The 13,515-nt window shown below is 39.4% G+C and overlaps 1 protein-coding gene across 5 annotated transcripts in view; it reads left to right on the top strand.

The window, feature by feature from the left end:
• The window catches only part of CDH7 (cadherin 7), a 390,069-nt gene extending 377,897 nt beyond the window's left edge, over positions 1–12,172 (top strand). For 3 of the 5 annotated variants that reach the window (XM_033934194.1, XM_033934195.1, XM_033934196.1), the window contains one exon: positions 10,060–12,172. In XM_033934194.1, coding sequence (XP_033790085.1) covers positions 10,060–10,553 — 494 coding nt within the window. In that variant the 3' untranslated portion in view covers positions 10,554–12,172. The remainder of the gene's footprint in view (positions 1–10,059) is intronic. The other 2 variants (XM_033934193.1, XM_033934192.1) reach the window with 1 other exon arrangement.
• Positions 12,173–13,515: the final 1,343 nt, after the last annotated feature.

Here is a 13,515-nt window from a genome sequence, read left to right on the forward strand (position 1 = left end):
GTAATTTACGTCTAAACAAGAAAACTCACCGAAGTGTGTCTCCGAAAAATAAAAAAAAATTACACTCCCTCAGAATGTACAAAATGCCAGATTGTTCTCCAGTAAAATGTTACCACCACATTAGCTCTTTATCATTTTATCCCTTCCATTTTGAACCTATGTTTGACATATGCCAGTAGAATAGTAGGTCTTCCTGACTACCCATTCTTGCAAATGATTTTTAACAAAATGAGGAAAAAAAAATCAGGTATTCCTGACTCATAAGGGGTTAATTAGCCAAACATTTGCCTGTCATTTATGCCTCTCCAGAGCATCTTTATCCAGAATATACTTATTGCTGTTCAGGGCAGTGGCAACTTGTTGAGATTCCCGTTCTACCACTTGGCTTTTATTATTTCTGTGGAATGAGAGATATAAATTTTATTTTCCTCTTATGGATAATTATGGGAATTGGGCCATGTAGCCTTTCCGTTTACTATTTCATGTTCTATTAAAATGGTTTTTGGGAAAAGTGTCATAAATGAGATCTTAAGGGTTCCATTTCAGAGCTCTTTCTCACAGCTTTAAAAAAGATAGTGATGGTATCACCTGCTCGGGTTTTCCAATATTTCTCTAAAAGGTACTAGCTGCAAGACGGTGGAAGTCCAGCAGTGAGCCTGACCCTGTACCATTATGTTTCCAAGGTTCTGTGTCAAGTTGTCAAAGGGTAGCGTCACTTGATGCTTGCACATTTGAATTGTACAGTGGAATCGTAACAGTTACAGTTATTTTATTTGATATACTGCCATTTTTAACAAAAACGTCAAATCAAAGCGGTGTACAATCAGGAGTTGCCCCAACCCGAACGGACCTCAGCAGCCGCAAGGGAAGGAGTTGGTCGGGTGTGGGAGCCCAACTCCACCCCCAATGGCCCTTGCGGCTCCTCTCTGTTAAAGTTTCCTCTTCAGGGCAGCTCCGTTTGAATCGGGAGCTGCCCCAACCTGAACGGACCTCGGCAGCCGCAAGGGAAGGAGTTGGTCGGGTGTGGGAGCCCAACTCCATCCCCAACAGCCCTTGCGATGTTCCTTTCCTTTCGTCCGCGGCAGGGGAGAAAGACCGGGTCGGGGTGGGAGACCAGCTCCGCCTCCCGACACCCCCCCCCCTCCGTAGTCTCGAACTAATACTTTTGCTTCAGGGCAGCTCCATTGCTATCGGCAAACATGAATCTCCTATTGATCCTATTGATCTATTTAATAAGTAATAACTTTAAGGACGTTATCTCACTCCATCCAAAACTTTACTCTGTTCATTACCCTGACACACCCATTAGGCTTCTAATCAACCAACAGGAAGAAAGAGTAAATCATATTAAAGTAATCACAAGCAACGGTAGACCACATCGTACCCTCAAAAAAAGAACAAGGGAAATAAAACCTATCAAAATCACCACACTCACCAGACCCATCACAACCACTTCTGTTCCCTGCGCTTACCTCAACACTAGATCGGTAAGGAACAAAGCTTTCTTAATCAAAGATTGGATCATCAGCAAGCAATTAGCCTGCCTCTTTCTAACGGAAACATGGCTATTGTCTGAAGAAGATCCAATATTAAATGACCTTATACCAGATAACTATAAAATTCACATGTTAAGTCGCGAAGACAGAAGAGGGGGAGGATTGGCAGTCATCCTTAAGGAAGAACTCGAACTTGACTTAGTAGATTCCAAGATAACCAACCAGTTAGAAATACTAGCCTGCAAAATTAGTAACAAGGATCTAGAAGAATCCCTCTCCTGCTTCTATTTTATGTCCCGCTAAAAAGCTGGTCAAAAGCCAGAGAGGACTTCTACGAATTCATTCTACACAATTCAAATACTCCGTCTTACAATATTATAGCAGGAGAAGTAAACCTATATTTAGAGAATGAGGACAATCCAGTCGCGAAAGATTTTAAAAACTTCCTATCCTCACTCAATTACAATCTCCCTTTATCCACACAAACACATGAAAAAGGCCATCAGTTAGATTTGGTAGCTATGTCCACAAAGGAGATCCTAAATCCTTCTATTTCTTTATCCGACGGTATCTGGTGCCACGATATCTGGTCCGACCATTTCACCCACTGCTTTAACTTAATCTGGAATCAACCAAAAGCAAAAACTCACCCAAAGATAAAAAAAAGAATATCTCACAAGGGGCCATATCAATCCAGAGGAATACTGGGCACATTATGAATTACGTGAGGAAATAGAAGAAGGGGATGATTTCTGGGAACAGTGGACATCCACAAGCACATCCATTTTAGATAAAATTGCCCCTAAACGAAACTGCTCAAATAAATATAATAAATGGTTCGACTATGAACGATTAAAAATGAAACAATTAATAAGACGACTAGAAAGGATCTGGAATAAAACGGGAGAATTATCAGTCCAGAACAATTGGAGATCCAACATAAAGACCTACAAAAAATTGATAAAAGAAAAACGAAAAGCATTCTACTCATCCAAAATTAATACATCCAATACGAGTTTGAAAGGAATCAACACTAAAGAACTGTTCAACTTGGTTACAAATTTATTTGACACCACACGTCACAATCAATCCATGCACGATACGAAACTACCATCAGCAAACGATCTAGCACAGCATTTTGACTCAAAAATTATAAACCTAAGGAACAACCGTCCGACAAACAACATACATGCACATCAAATAGCCAACATACATAGAAATGAAATACCAGTGGATATGATTTGGAACTCCTTTCAGGATCTAGAATGGAATAACCTCATCAAACTCTATAACAAGTATACTAAATCACACTGCATTCTAGATCCCTGTCCACCTGACATTATGAAAGCAGACCCATTAGACTTTAAACTAACACTGTGGAGCTATCTAACTAATAACGGTCACATTATAATCACCCCAATTCCAAAAAATCGTAACCAATCCCTAACATCAGTAACCAACTATAGACTGGTAGCATCCATTCCATTCTTCGTAAAAATAATGGAAGGTTTAGTACATACCCAGTTGATTGACTACCTCGACCAGTTCTCTCTACTACATGAAACCCAATCTGGCTTCAGACCTCTGTTTAGCACCGAGACAGTGATTGCGGCAACCCTAGATTACCTATGCTTCTTATTCAGTAAGGGCCATAACGCCCTAATCATGCAATTTGACATGAGCTCGGCCTTTGACTTGGTGGATCACGAGAAATTGCTACAATGCTTAGATGCAATCGGCATCAGAGGAGAGGTATTTGACTGGTTCCGAGGATTCCTTACATCCCGCACCTATCAAGTACGTTTCAATTACAACCTCTCTAAAACCTGGAGAAACCCATCTGGCGTTCCACAGAGGTCTCCATTATCCCCACTGCTCTTCAACGTCTACATGTCATCACTAGGCGTGCAGCTGGCCCAGCGGGGTATAAAATTATTCAGTTACGCAGATGACTTTACAATCATTATCCCGTTCATTACTTCTCCCTCTGAAACCACCCCCATGGCAACAGAAGCATTAAACCTGATGGAACAATGGACCACAGAATTCAGACTGAAGCTTAATTCAGAAAAAGCTAAATTCTTCATAGCCTCGCCACACCCACCTGTCACTACAACACCACTACGCATCAACAATTTAGCTACCCTATTCAATCTACAATGAAGGTTCTGGGGGTAATACTGGACCAAGGCCTAACCATGAAAGACCAAGTGGACTCCCTAGTCAGAAAGGGTTTTTTTACTCTCTGGAAACTTAGGTCCATTAAAGCATACTTCGACGCTTCATCATTCAGAATTCTGGTACAATTCTTAATACTAAGCCATCTCGATTATTGTAACATTGCCCATCTGGCAATCTCCCAGAAGAACATGCAGAGACTACAACTGGTACAAAATGCAGCAGTCAGGTTGATCTTTGGGTTGAAGAAGTCCGATCACATAACCCCTTCCTATCGACTCCTGCACTGGCTGCCAATGGAGGCACGTGCAAAGTTCAAGCTGGGTTGTTTCTGCTTCAAGGTACTATCCAGTCTAGCCCCTAAATATATAACTGACCTCTTCTCCTTCTCAACCAACAGACATAAGAGAAGTACACACCTGAAGTTTGTTACCCCTTCGGCTAGAGCAGTGGTTCCCAACCCTGTCCTGGAGGAACACCAAGCCAATTGGGTTTTCAGGCTAGCCCTAATGAATATGCATGAAGCAAATTTGCATGCCTATCACTTCCATCATATGCAAATCTCTCTCATGCATATTCATTAGGGCTAGCCTGAAAACCCGATTGGCCTGGTGTTCCTCCAGGACAGGGTTGGGAATCACTGGGCTAGAGGATGTAAATTTAAGAGACACCATCTACAACTTCTATCGTATCAAGCAGCCTTATGGGGCAAAGACCTGGAAAAACTAATTATACACGCAAATAACTATGGTGAATTTAGGAAACACCTAAAAACATACCTGTTCTTGAAGTACCTAGGTAATGAATCTGTACAATCGCTCCCATCACAATCTCTCCCCTAAATCTGATCCCATAAACTGTTAGCCACTAATCTCTAACTATGTATGTTTCATTCAATTTGTAGCATCTTTCTAATCATTGTAAACAGCATAGAACTTTGTGGTCCTGCGGTATATAAACTGTTATTATTATTATATAAACTGTTATTATTACAATAAATAAAAACAGTGGGCAATATTTAAAATTAAAAAAAACATAACAAGGGAAATGTACATAAACAAATTAACCAAATTAGACACAAGAGGACAAAAAGGGCCGGAAAGGTTTACAATATCTTAAGGGAAAAACAAGCAGGATAAGAAGATGAGGGTAGGAAAAAGAAAGAATAAGAAAAAGAAAAGTAAAGATAAGCATAAGATGGTGACTACCTGGTCACAAGTAATATGAAAAAGTTATGAGGAAATTAACCACCTAGTCAGATTTATAAGAAAATATTGCAAAGATAAAGACTCCCTAGTCACAAGTGATGTCAAAAGTTGTTAAGTGACAAACTATTAGGAACTAGGTTCAAATGCCATTTTGAAATAATAAGCCTTCAAGTGAGACTTAAATGACTTCAGAGATTTTTCTGTTTGCAGATATAACGGGAGAAATTTCCAGAGAGTTGGCACCATTACAGAGAAACTAGAGTCTCTGTAAATATCAAAAAACAGCTGCCTAAAGGATAAAATAAAGTGAAGTCCAACAAAGCAAAGAGTCCCTGATGTAAACATAAATCCAGTTTATTAAAAACAGTATTTTAAAAGGCTCAACATAGTCATGTTTCAGGGATGCGTCTGCATCAAGAGTCTGTTGAAATCTGAATGGTAAGAGAAGAGAGGAACAGGAAGAGAAGAGGTGGTCACCTGCTATGAATGTTTGCAACTGCTGTCAACATAAGAACATAAGAAATGCCTCCACTGGGTCAGACCAGAGGTCCATCGTGCCCAGCAGTCCACCCACGCGGTGGCCCAACAGGTCTAGGATCTGTGCAATAGCCCTCTATCTATACCCCTCTATCCCTTTTTCCAGTAGGAAATTGTCCAAGTTTCCATCATATGACTGAAATACCTCCAGTCCTACTGATGTCATCATCATGGGGCCAGCATTGGCAATAAAGGCAGGCAGGTCCCTATGTGAGTCAGAGGAGAGAGGAGCAGGAAGAAAAGAGGGCAGTCACCTACTAATTGCAGCTGCCACCGAGTTTCCATCATTTTCCTGGAATTCCTCCAGTCCTCAATGTCATCAATGTGGGACTAGTATCAATGTCAAACGCCAGCAGCTCCCTGTAGCGAATCTGCAAGTTGTGGTCAAAGCGGCATGTCAGGTTCCTTGTGAGCCCCTTTGGAGCCCTGGTGGAGCCTGAGGAAGATTGTGATTAGACCAAGCCCTTCTGAAGATGATCCTACTTCAACTCCACTAAAGCACTGACTTAAGAATATGGAAAAACAGAAGGCTAAGATGGGGTTAGGGTATCGGCGGTTTGAGCAGGTCATGGTATTCCGGGGGCCTGCAGGCAGGAGAACTTGATGGCGTTTTTAGAATCCTCTCAAGATGATATTTCATCACCAGCCACTCCTCTGGTTTCCTTTTGTTCCTAGACCCCAGTGTCACCTTTGATACTTTCGATCACCCCTGCCTCCTCACCAGACTTGCAAATATTGGAATTGGCAATCGAGTGTTCCAGTAGTTCTAATCATTCCTGAGCTATGGCACCCAAAGTGTCCTATTAAAATCTACTTTATTGTGATCCAAACAATAAAGTACCGCAAAGTGTTCTCTTATCCTCTCTGCTTTTCAACCTCTATATCAGACCAGTGATAGAAATCACCTTAAAACACCATATAAAAATTCACTCGTTTGCCGACAACATACTACCACTATACCTACCACTAAGCTCAAACCGAGATGCTCAAATCTCCAAACTATATGACTGCCTCTCAGAAATATAAAGTTGGATGACCCTGAACAAGCTGAAACTAAATACAGTGAAACCGAGCTCCTCTGGATAGGGAGAGGTGACCCGAAACTTTCCCCTATGAGTGTCAGAGCTTTTACTACCATGGCCAGCGATAAAAAAGCCTAACACGGCTTCATAAAATGGGGGGAGGTGGGGGGGCAAATGAGCAAAGCAGCGGTACACCATTGAAAGGTTGCACTTTTAATAAATCTCTTCTATTTTGTCAGCCACTGGTTAGTTCTGCTGGCTGCTTCTTTTCTGACATTTTTACATCTACATTATTCAGCTCGCATTGTGATAAACTAAAGTTCACTATAGTACAATAACTAATGACTTTGTCATTTAACATATGTTAAGTGGCAATTATCATGCATTATTCTCTTAATGCAAGTTGATGGCTACTATCCGGAGTGAGAGGACATTTTCAGCACAGAGAATTTATTTGTGTAACTAATAAGCTACCTGTATAATTTTTTTTTATGTCCTCATTTTACCTCCAATCTGTCTATAGCACAGAAGCTAAATATCACATACTGATTTTTTTTTTCTCTCATTTTATTTCTTTGTCGATTTAGGTCATTTCCACACCATCTGAAAAATATTATTCTTTTTTTTTTTTAATCTTTATTAATTTTCAAACTTTGACAGTGCCATACAATTAATTTAGACATAAACACTACAAAGAAGCCACTTTAAATACACAATTAATACATAAAACAATCATTTCCCCCTCCCCATAACTAATAGATGAAGACATATTATGGAATTACAATATTATAATTAAGTAATTTTAGTAATCAGAATACTTTTCCCTCCCCCAACCCACCCACCCTGGATGTGTAAGGAAATCTAATACAAGGAGAGATACATGACCATACACACATAATCTCTGGTTATTGCTGATTTTGAAGAGTGAAATTCTCAACACCCAGTGTCACAGCAAGGGAGGGTGGGGGCTTATTCTTATTCTTTAATTGTATTCTTTAACCTTCAGTCTCTCTCTCTCTCTCTCTCAGTAATGATACTGTGTCCACCTAAGCATCTCTGAGCTATATTTTCTGAAACTATAACAAATAAATGTCTTCAGCGTGGGAAATTGTTCTTTCGCCTGTAAAGGCTTCTTAGCCACAATTCACAAAAACTAGAGCGTTAACACTAAAACATAGTGTAGCTGCTGCTGTTTTATTTCAAGAGGTATTAGAATTTTGGGAAGGAAAGATAAATAACCACTTCCTGAAGACTTCATTTCACATGGCTTTTAAGAAAACAGAACTTGTTTTCTACAGGCATTCATTGTCTAGCACAATGGTTCCCAACCCTGTCCTGGAGGACCACCAGACCAATTGGGTTTTCAGGATAGCCCTAATGAATATGCATTGAGCACATTTGCATGTCTGTCACTTCCATTATATGCAAAACTCTCTCATGCATATTCATTAGGGCTAGTCTGAAAACCCGATTGGCCTGGTAGTCCTCCAGGACATGGTTGGGAACCACTGGTCTAGCATATTCAATTATTTTGAGTGTGACAAGTGTTATCAGCATTTGTTGGACTATTGAACTTCTTATAAACCTGTGTATGTTCACCATAATTTGCCTTGACCATTTAGCAGTTCAGCAATTCTAAAATACAGTGGTACCTTGGTTTACGAGCATAATTCGTTCCAGAAGCATGCTCGTAAACCAAAATACTCGTATATCAAAGCAAGTTTCCCCATAGGAAATAATGGAAACTCACTTTAATACGTTCCCCTCCGATGCCAGCGGTGCTGCTCCCAACCACCCCCCGCGTGAACCAGCACCCCCCTCCGCGTGAACCGACACCCCCCACCCGAACAACTTGAACTTACCCCCTCGTCTGGCACCGGTACGCAGCCCACAGGATGTGCCGGTGCCGCTAGAAGATCTTCCTGCCTCTGCCGGCCTTGAACATGCATCTGCGCATGCTCAAGGCCTTCTAATTCTCCCTCTCGACAGAAACGATTCTCAGCCATTTCTTAGGCGGCCGCTGATACCAGCTTCCTATACAGAATTAGCCCCTTAGTGTGTGCTAATTATTCATGTGCAATAAATTGGTTAATGCACCTTAGTAAAAGGACCTCTTAATGTATTCCAATTTCATATCCAGTATTCTAGTGGGACTATAATATGAATTTGGAAGATGTCAACCTCAGATAACTGAATACATTGTAGATGATTGTAATGCCCTATCATCCTACATCATCAAATGGAATGTTGTCAGAATTCAAGCACATGTGGGAGAGATAAAATCTGAAAAAAAATGAGCAAGGGAGGATGGTGACTGGAAGTATTGAAGGCCAGTGTTTCGCAGCTATATTCTGGAGGCGCATTGTCTAGTCTGCCTTTCAGAATTGCCACAATGAATATCCATGATGGGCTACGTCTTGTACATCTTGAAGTGGCATGCTACAGAGAAGCCAGACAAAATGTTATTCTAATTCAAGTTGCAATGTGAAACAGATTCAGGTTCAACCTAATGCATCTTTCATGACATTGACATCCCAAGGTACAATAAATTCAAGGCTTCAATTGGATTGTGAAAGACAGCAAGGAAGAATGCATCCTTATCATGTCAGAAGAAGTTATATAGCACTACCATTATAATATTTTCATGATTGTTTTGCGGTCTATGCAGATATTTAATATACAGAGCTGTTCCCACAATGAATTCCATTTCTGCTTGCAATGTATTAGTCAGATGTGTTTAGTACTGAATAAAAATGTATTTTCAAACCCACAATATGGTACTTAGTTAAGGTTGTATTTTGTTTGAAATATGAGGGGCCGCTGAAAGGTTCTCAGCCCAACCAACAAAGCTGGGATATTCTCCATCAAGGGCTAAACACTCAGTGCAATGATTTTCCACATTCTTTGTTTCATCTGAAAAATATGGAATGAAAAAGTGGAAAATCGCTGTACTAAGTGAATAGCCCTTGATGGAGACTGCCCCAACTTTGTTGGTTGGCAGAACTTTTCAGTGACCCCCTCATATCTGGTTCTCCAAGGGAATTTGTGCTTTTTCACTGCGGTGCTGTCAATTCTCATAAAGTACCATAGGTCTCAGCACAGAATATTTTCCTTTAAGAGAAGTAAAACATAAGATTTTATGCAAAGGCTTTTAACCTTTGAGTAAAGATACTGTAGCTGCATATTACAGATTTCAAAATTAATGATGGTTCTGAAAGAAATTAGGGAAATTAGATTTTTTTTAATCAAATAAGTAATGGCCATATAATTTGGTAAATCATAAAATGATAGTTGTTGAACTGCATGGAGTGTCTTTATATGTGTACTTTTTATCATTTTGATTGTTAAAGTTCAAAGAAGAGGTCTGTTGTGAAATTTAATTTCATGGATCTAGGGTTATATTAAGTAGTCTAATTTTATTCTTGAAAAACCTCCATGCATGTAATAGGATAAAGCTAGGACTGGCTCAAAAAGTTTATCTGGACATTGAGCTAATAGATCATTCGGTTTCTGAGTCAAATTGGAACATAATTCCAGTTATGGATTGTAAAATAGTTGGGGGGGGGGAGGAGGAGAAATACAATTTGATTTAAAAATGTTATCTTCTTTCTCTTCCAGTGCTTGTCTTGCTCATTGTCACAATGCGGCGACGGAAGAAGGAGCCTTTAATATTTGATGAAGAGAGGGATATTCGAGAGAACATTGTCAGGTATGATGATGAAGGTGGTGGAGAAGAGGACACAGAAGCATTTGACATGGCAGCTCTGAGAAACCTCAACATTATGCGGGAAACCAAGATTCGACGAGATGTGACTCCTGAAATTCAGTTCCTGAGCAGACCATCTTTTAAAAGTTCACCAGACAATGTTATATTCAGGGAGTTTATCTGGGAAAGACTGAAAGAAGCTGATGTCGATCCCTGTGCACCTCCTTACGACTCCCTACAAACATATGCTTTTGAAGGAAATGGTTCAGTCGCTGAGTCCCTCAGCTCCCTAGAATCTGTGAGCTCAAACTCTGATCAGAATTATGATTACCTCAGTGACTGGGGGCCTCGCTTTAAAAGGCTTGCGGACATGTATGGAAGTGGCGATGACAGCTTGTACTCATAGCCTTGGAATTATTTGGTTCAGTGCACTGAAGACAAACTCAATAATGACTGCAAAAACAGATGTAAATAATTACTCACTTTTAACCTTTTAGGTTTTTTGCCTTGGTGAAACATATTTTCATAAGACTTGTGCTAGTGATTGCACTGATTAGACTCTGAGCATTCGGTGGCATTTTGATTGAAAAAAAAAAAAAAAGATATGCTCATCCATGTGCAAAAAGATAGTAACACTATTATACCTAAAGAGGTATATAACCTCTGAAATTAATGCACTGTGACCTCATTGAGCCAATGATACCCTGTAAATGCCTTTACGGTACTGCCATGCCCAGATCTGAGTATCCATTCTCTGTAATTCTCTATTCGGAGATATCAGAGAACGAGAGAAAGAAAAAAAAGAGAGTGAGAGCAGAGTACTGTTCTAATTATATTAAGAAATAGGTAGCAGTTATCTCCAGCACTGGCGAGCTTACTTTTCCCTCTATTACACCACAAGTGGAGTCATGGATGTCGATGCAAAAGTGAAATGAAAGGATTCTCCTATGGAAAGTCTTTATGTTGGCCTTTTCTGGTCCTGAAAAAATGTAGCTGTTTAGTTAGTTGATGTTATCCTCTCTTCTGATCTGTCTAGAAGGACTGATTTCTCCTCTGTTTATTTGTCATATTGGATCATTTGTTTTGGATTTCAATCCCAAGTAAAATCAGGCCCATTTTGCTGCCACACAGTATTAGACTCATCTAGAGTTCCTGATTTTCTCTAGTTGGAGATGTGCGCAAGAAATGAACCACGGAAATGGTAGTCAGGCAATTGAATGACATTCATTTCTCAGAAAAGGGAAGATTGCTACAAGGACACAGTAGTTCTGAGACATTTCAATAAAATCTGCATCACATTTTTCCTGAGGAAAAAACAAAGGTGGCAGGAGTACCTTTGATGTGAAATTTCATTTTTAAGGTCATATGCTCTGTATGTTCCTAAGACTTCAAGGAATCTGCTCCTTTTTTTTTTCCCCATTTTGTGATTTACAATAAACAATAATTTAAAAAAAAAATGTGTTGTCATATATAAAGCTGTATGACAATTTTAACTCCAGAATTCATCTTTAAATCTTGATGCAAATACACAATTCTTCTATGGAGTTAATTCCAGCATTTCTACAATGGATTTCGGAGTGCCAAAATGAAAGAACATTTTCAGTTTGTGAAAAATACTGTACAATTTTAAAGTGAGCTTTCTTAAAAGCCGAAAAAAAACTTTTTTTTAATGACTCTAGATATTTATACTTCATCCTTCATGCTTTAATACTAGATTATTATCCATGTATTCATGTAAGAGTTACTGTTTTCTATATTTTCCAAATTTTTTTGTATTATTATTTAGTTGTTTTAGAATTCATGTTTGAATTCCTGAGTAATGATATTGGTAGTGGGCATTCCATAAGTGATGGTGCTCAGCCCAGAAAACGTTCCTCTTGAGTATAGTGGCCCTTGTACTAAATTTCAATTTATGCACAGGGGGGAATTATCTTACGGAATCTGTAATTTGTAGCCAAGCATTATTAATTATGTGAAAGTGGCCTTCAGCTTTGTAAAAAAAAAATAAATTCAATTTATTGGCAACATTCTCTCTAATTTGGGTAATGTTCTGTAGGCAATCATTGTTTCATGTAGATTTACTTTTAGTTGTATTAAAAAAAATAAAACATTTTTAAAGAAGACAATAGATAATCCTTGTGAATATTAGTGAGTTTTTCAGAATAAGAAAACATAGGGGTCCTTTTACTAAGGCGTGCTAACTGATTTAGTACACGCTAAAGATTAGCACACGCTAAATGCTAAGGTGCCCATAGAATATAATGGGCGCCTTAGCATTTAGCACGTGCTAATCTTTAGCACCTGCTAAATCGATTAGCACGCGCTAAATTGGTTGGTGCACACTAAGGCCTTCTTCTGTCAAACTGCGATAGCAGTTTTTAGCACGGGGAGCCGCGCTAAATGGCCCACGCTGCTCCCGATTTTCATAGGCACTCAGTGAGTCAGGAGCAGCACGAGCCATTCAGCGTGGCTCATCACGCTACAAACTGCTAGCGCAGTTTGATAGAAGAGGCCCTAAATCAGTTAGCGCGCCTTGGTAAAAGGACCTCATAGTTTAGCTTTGTAAAGGCAGTATGCTGCTCACAACTTGCCAACATGTAATTCTTAAAGTAATAGAAATGTTGCATACAACTGTGCAAATGCTACTAGTGAAAAGGACCCAAAAGCCAGGGAAACTCACAACTCACTGACTAAACTAATTCTATAAAAAGTGCTAAAAATTGCATGTAATTTTAGGCACAAGATCAGTGCTTAAATTTTATATGCAAGAGAAAGGGGGCAGTAATGTGTGTGGGGGGTCATGTATGGATTAGGGGCATTACTTTAAGTTATGCATTTAATTGTAGTTTGTAATAAGGAGATCCATACCTAAATTTAGGCAAAAGCATTTGCACCCCATTCATGCTGGTGCAAATGGTCATACCTAAATTTAGTTGCAGTTCTCAGGTATAAGCACTATTCTATAAACCACATCTAACTTTAAGCAAGGCTTATCAAATAGCACTTTTTTCGGCTCCATATCGAGCTCCTTTTACTAAGCAGCATAAGAACATTTACTGTGGGCTGGTGAGGTAAATGCTCTGACACGCATTAAATTCCTGTGAGCGTTGGAGCATTTACTTCACTGGCCCTCCGTAAAATGCTCTTACGCTGCTTAGTAAAACCCAGCGATAGAATTTAGCCCTCAGTGTTAAACAATATTCTTGGTATGATGGACAATCAGAAATTATGATAACCAAACAAGACTGTGCTACTAATTCATTTGCAAACAAAACAAAACTGCAGATATGTACAAGACGTAGGCCAATTTTATTAATGACAAAAAATGATATGCAAAAAATAATATGCAAACCCTTTTACCAATTACC

The sequence above is a fragment of the Geotrypetes seraphini genome, chromosome 2, assembly GCF_902459505.1.
Source record: "Geotrypetes seraphini chromosome 2, aGeoSer1.1, whole genome shotgun sequence".
Classification (NCBI taxonomy): domain Eukaryota; kingdom Metazoa; phylum Chordata; class Amphibia; order Gymnophiona; family Dermophiidae; genus Geotrypetes; species Geotrypetes seraphini.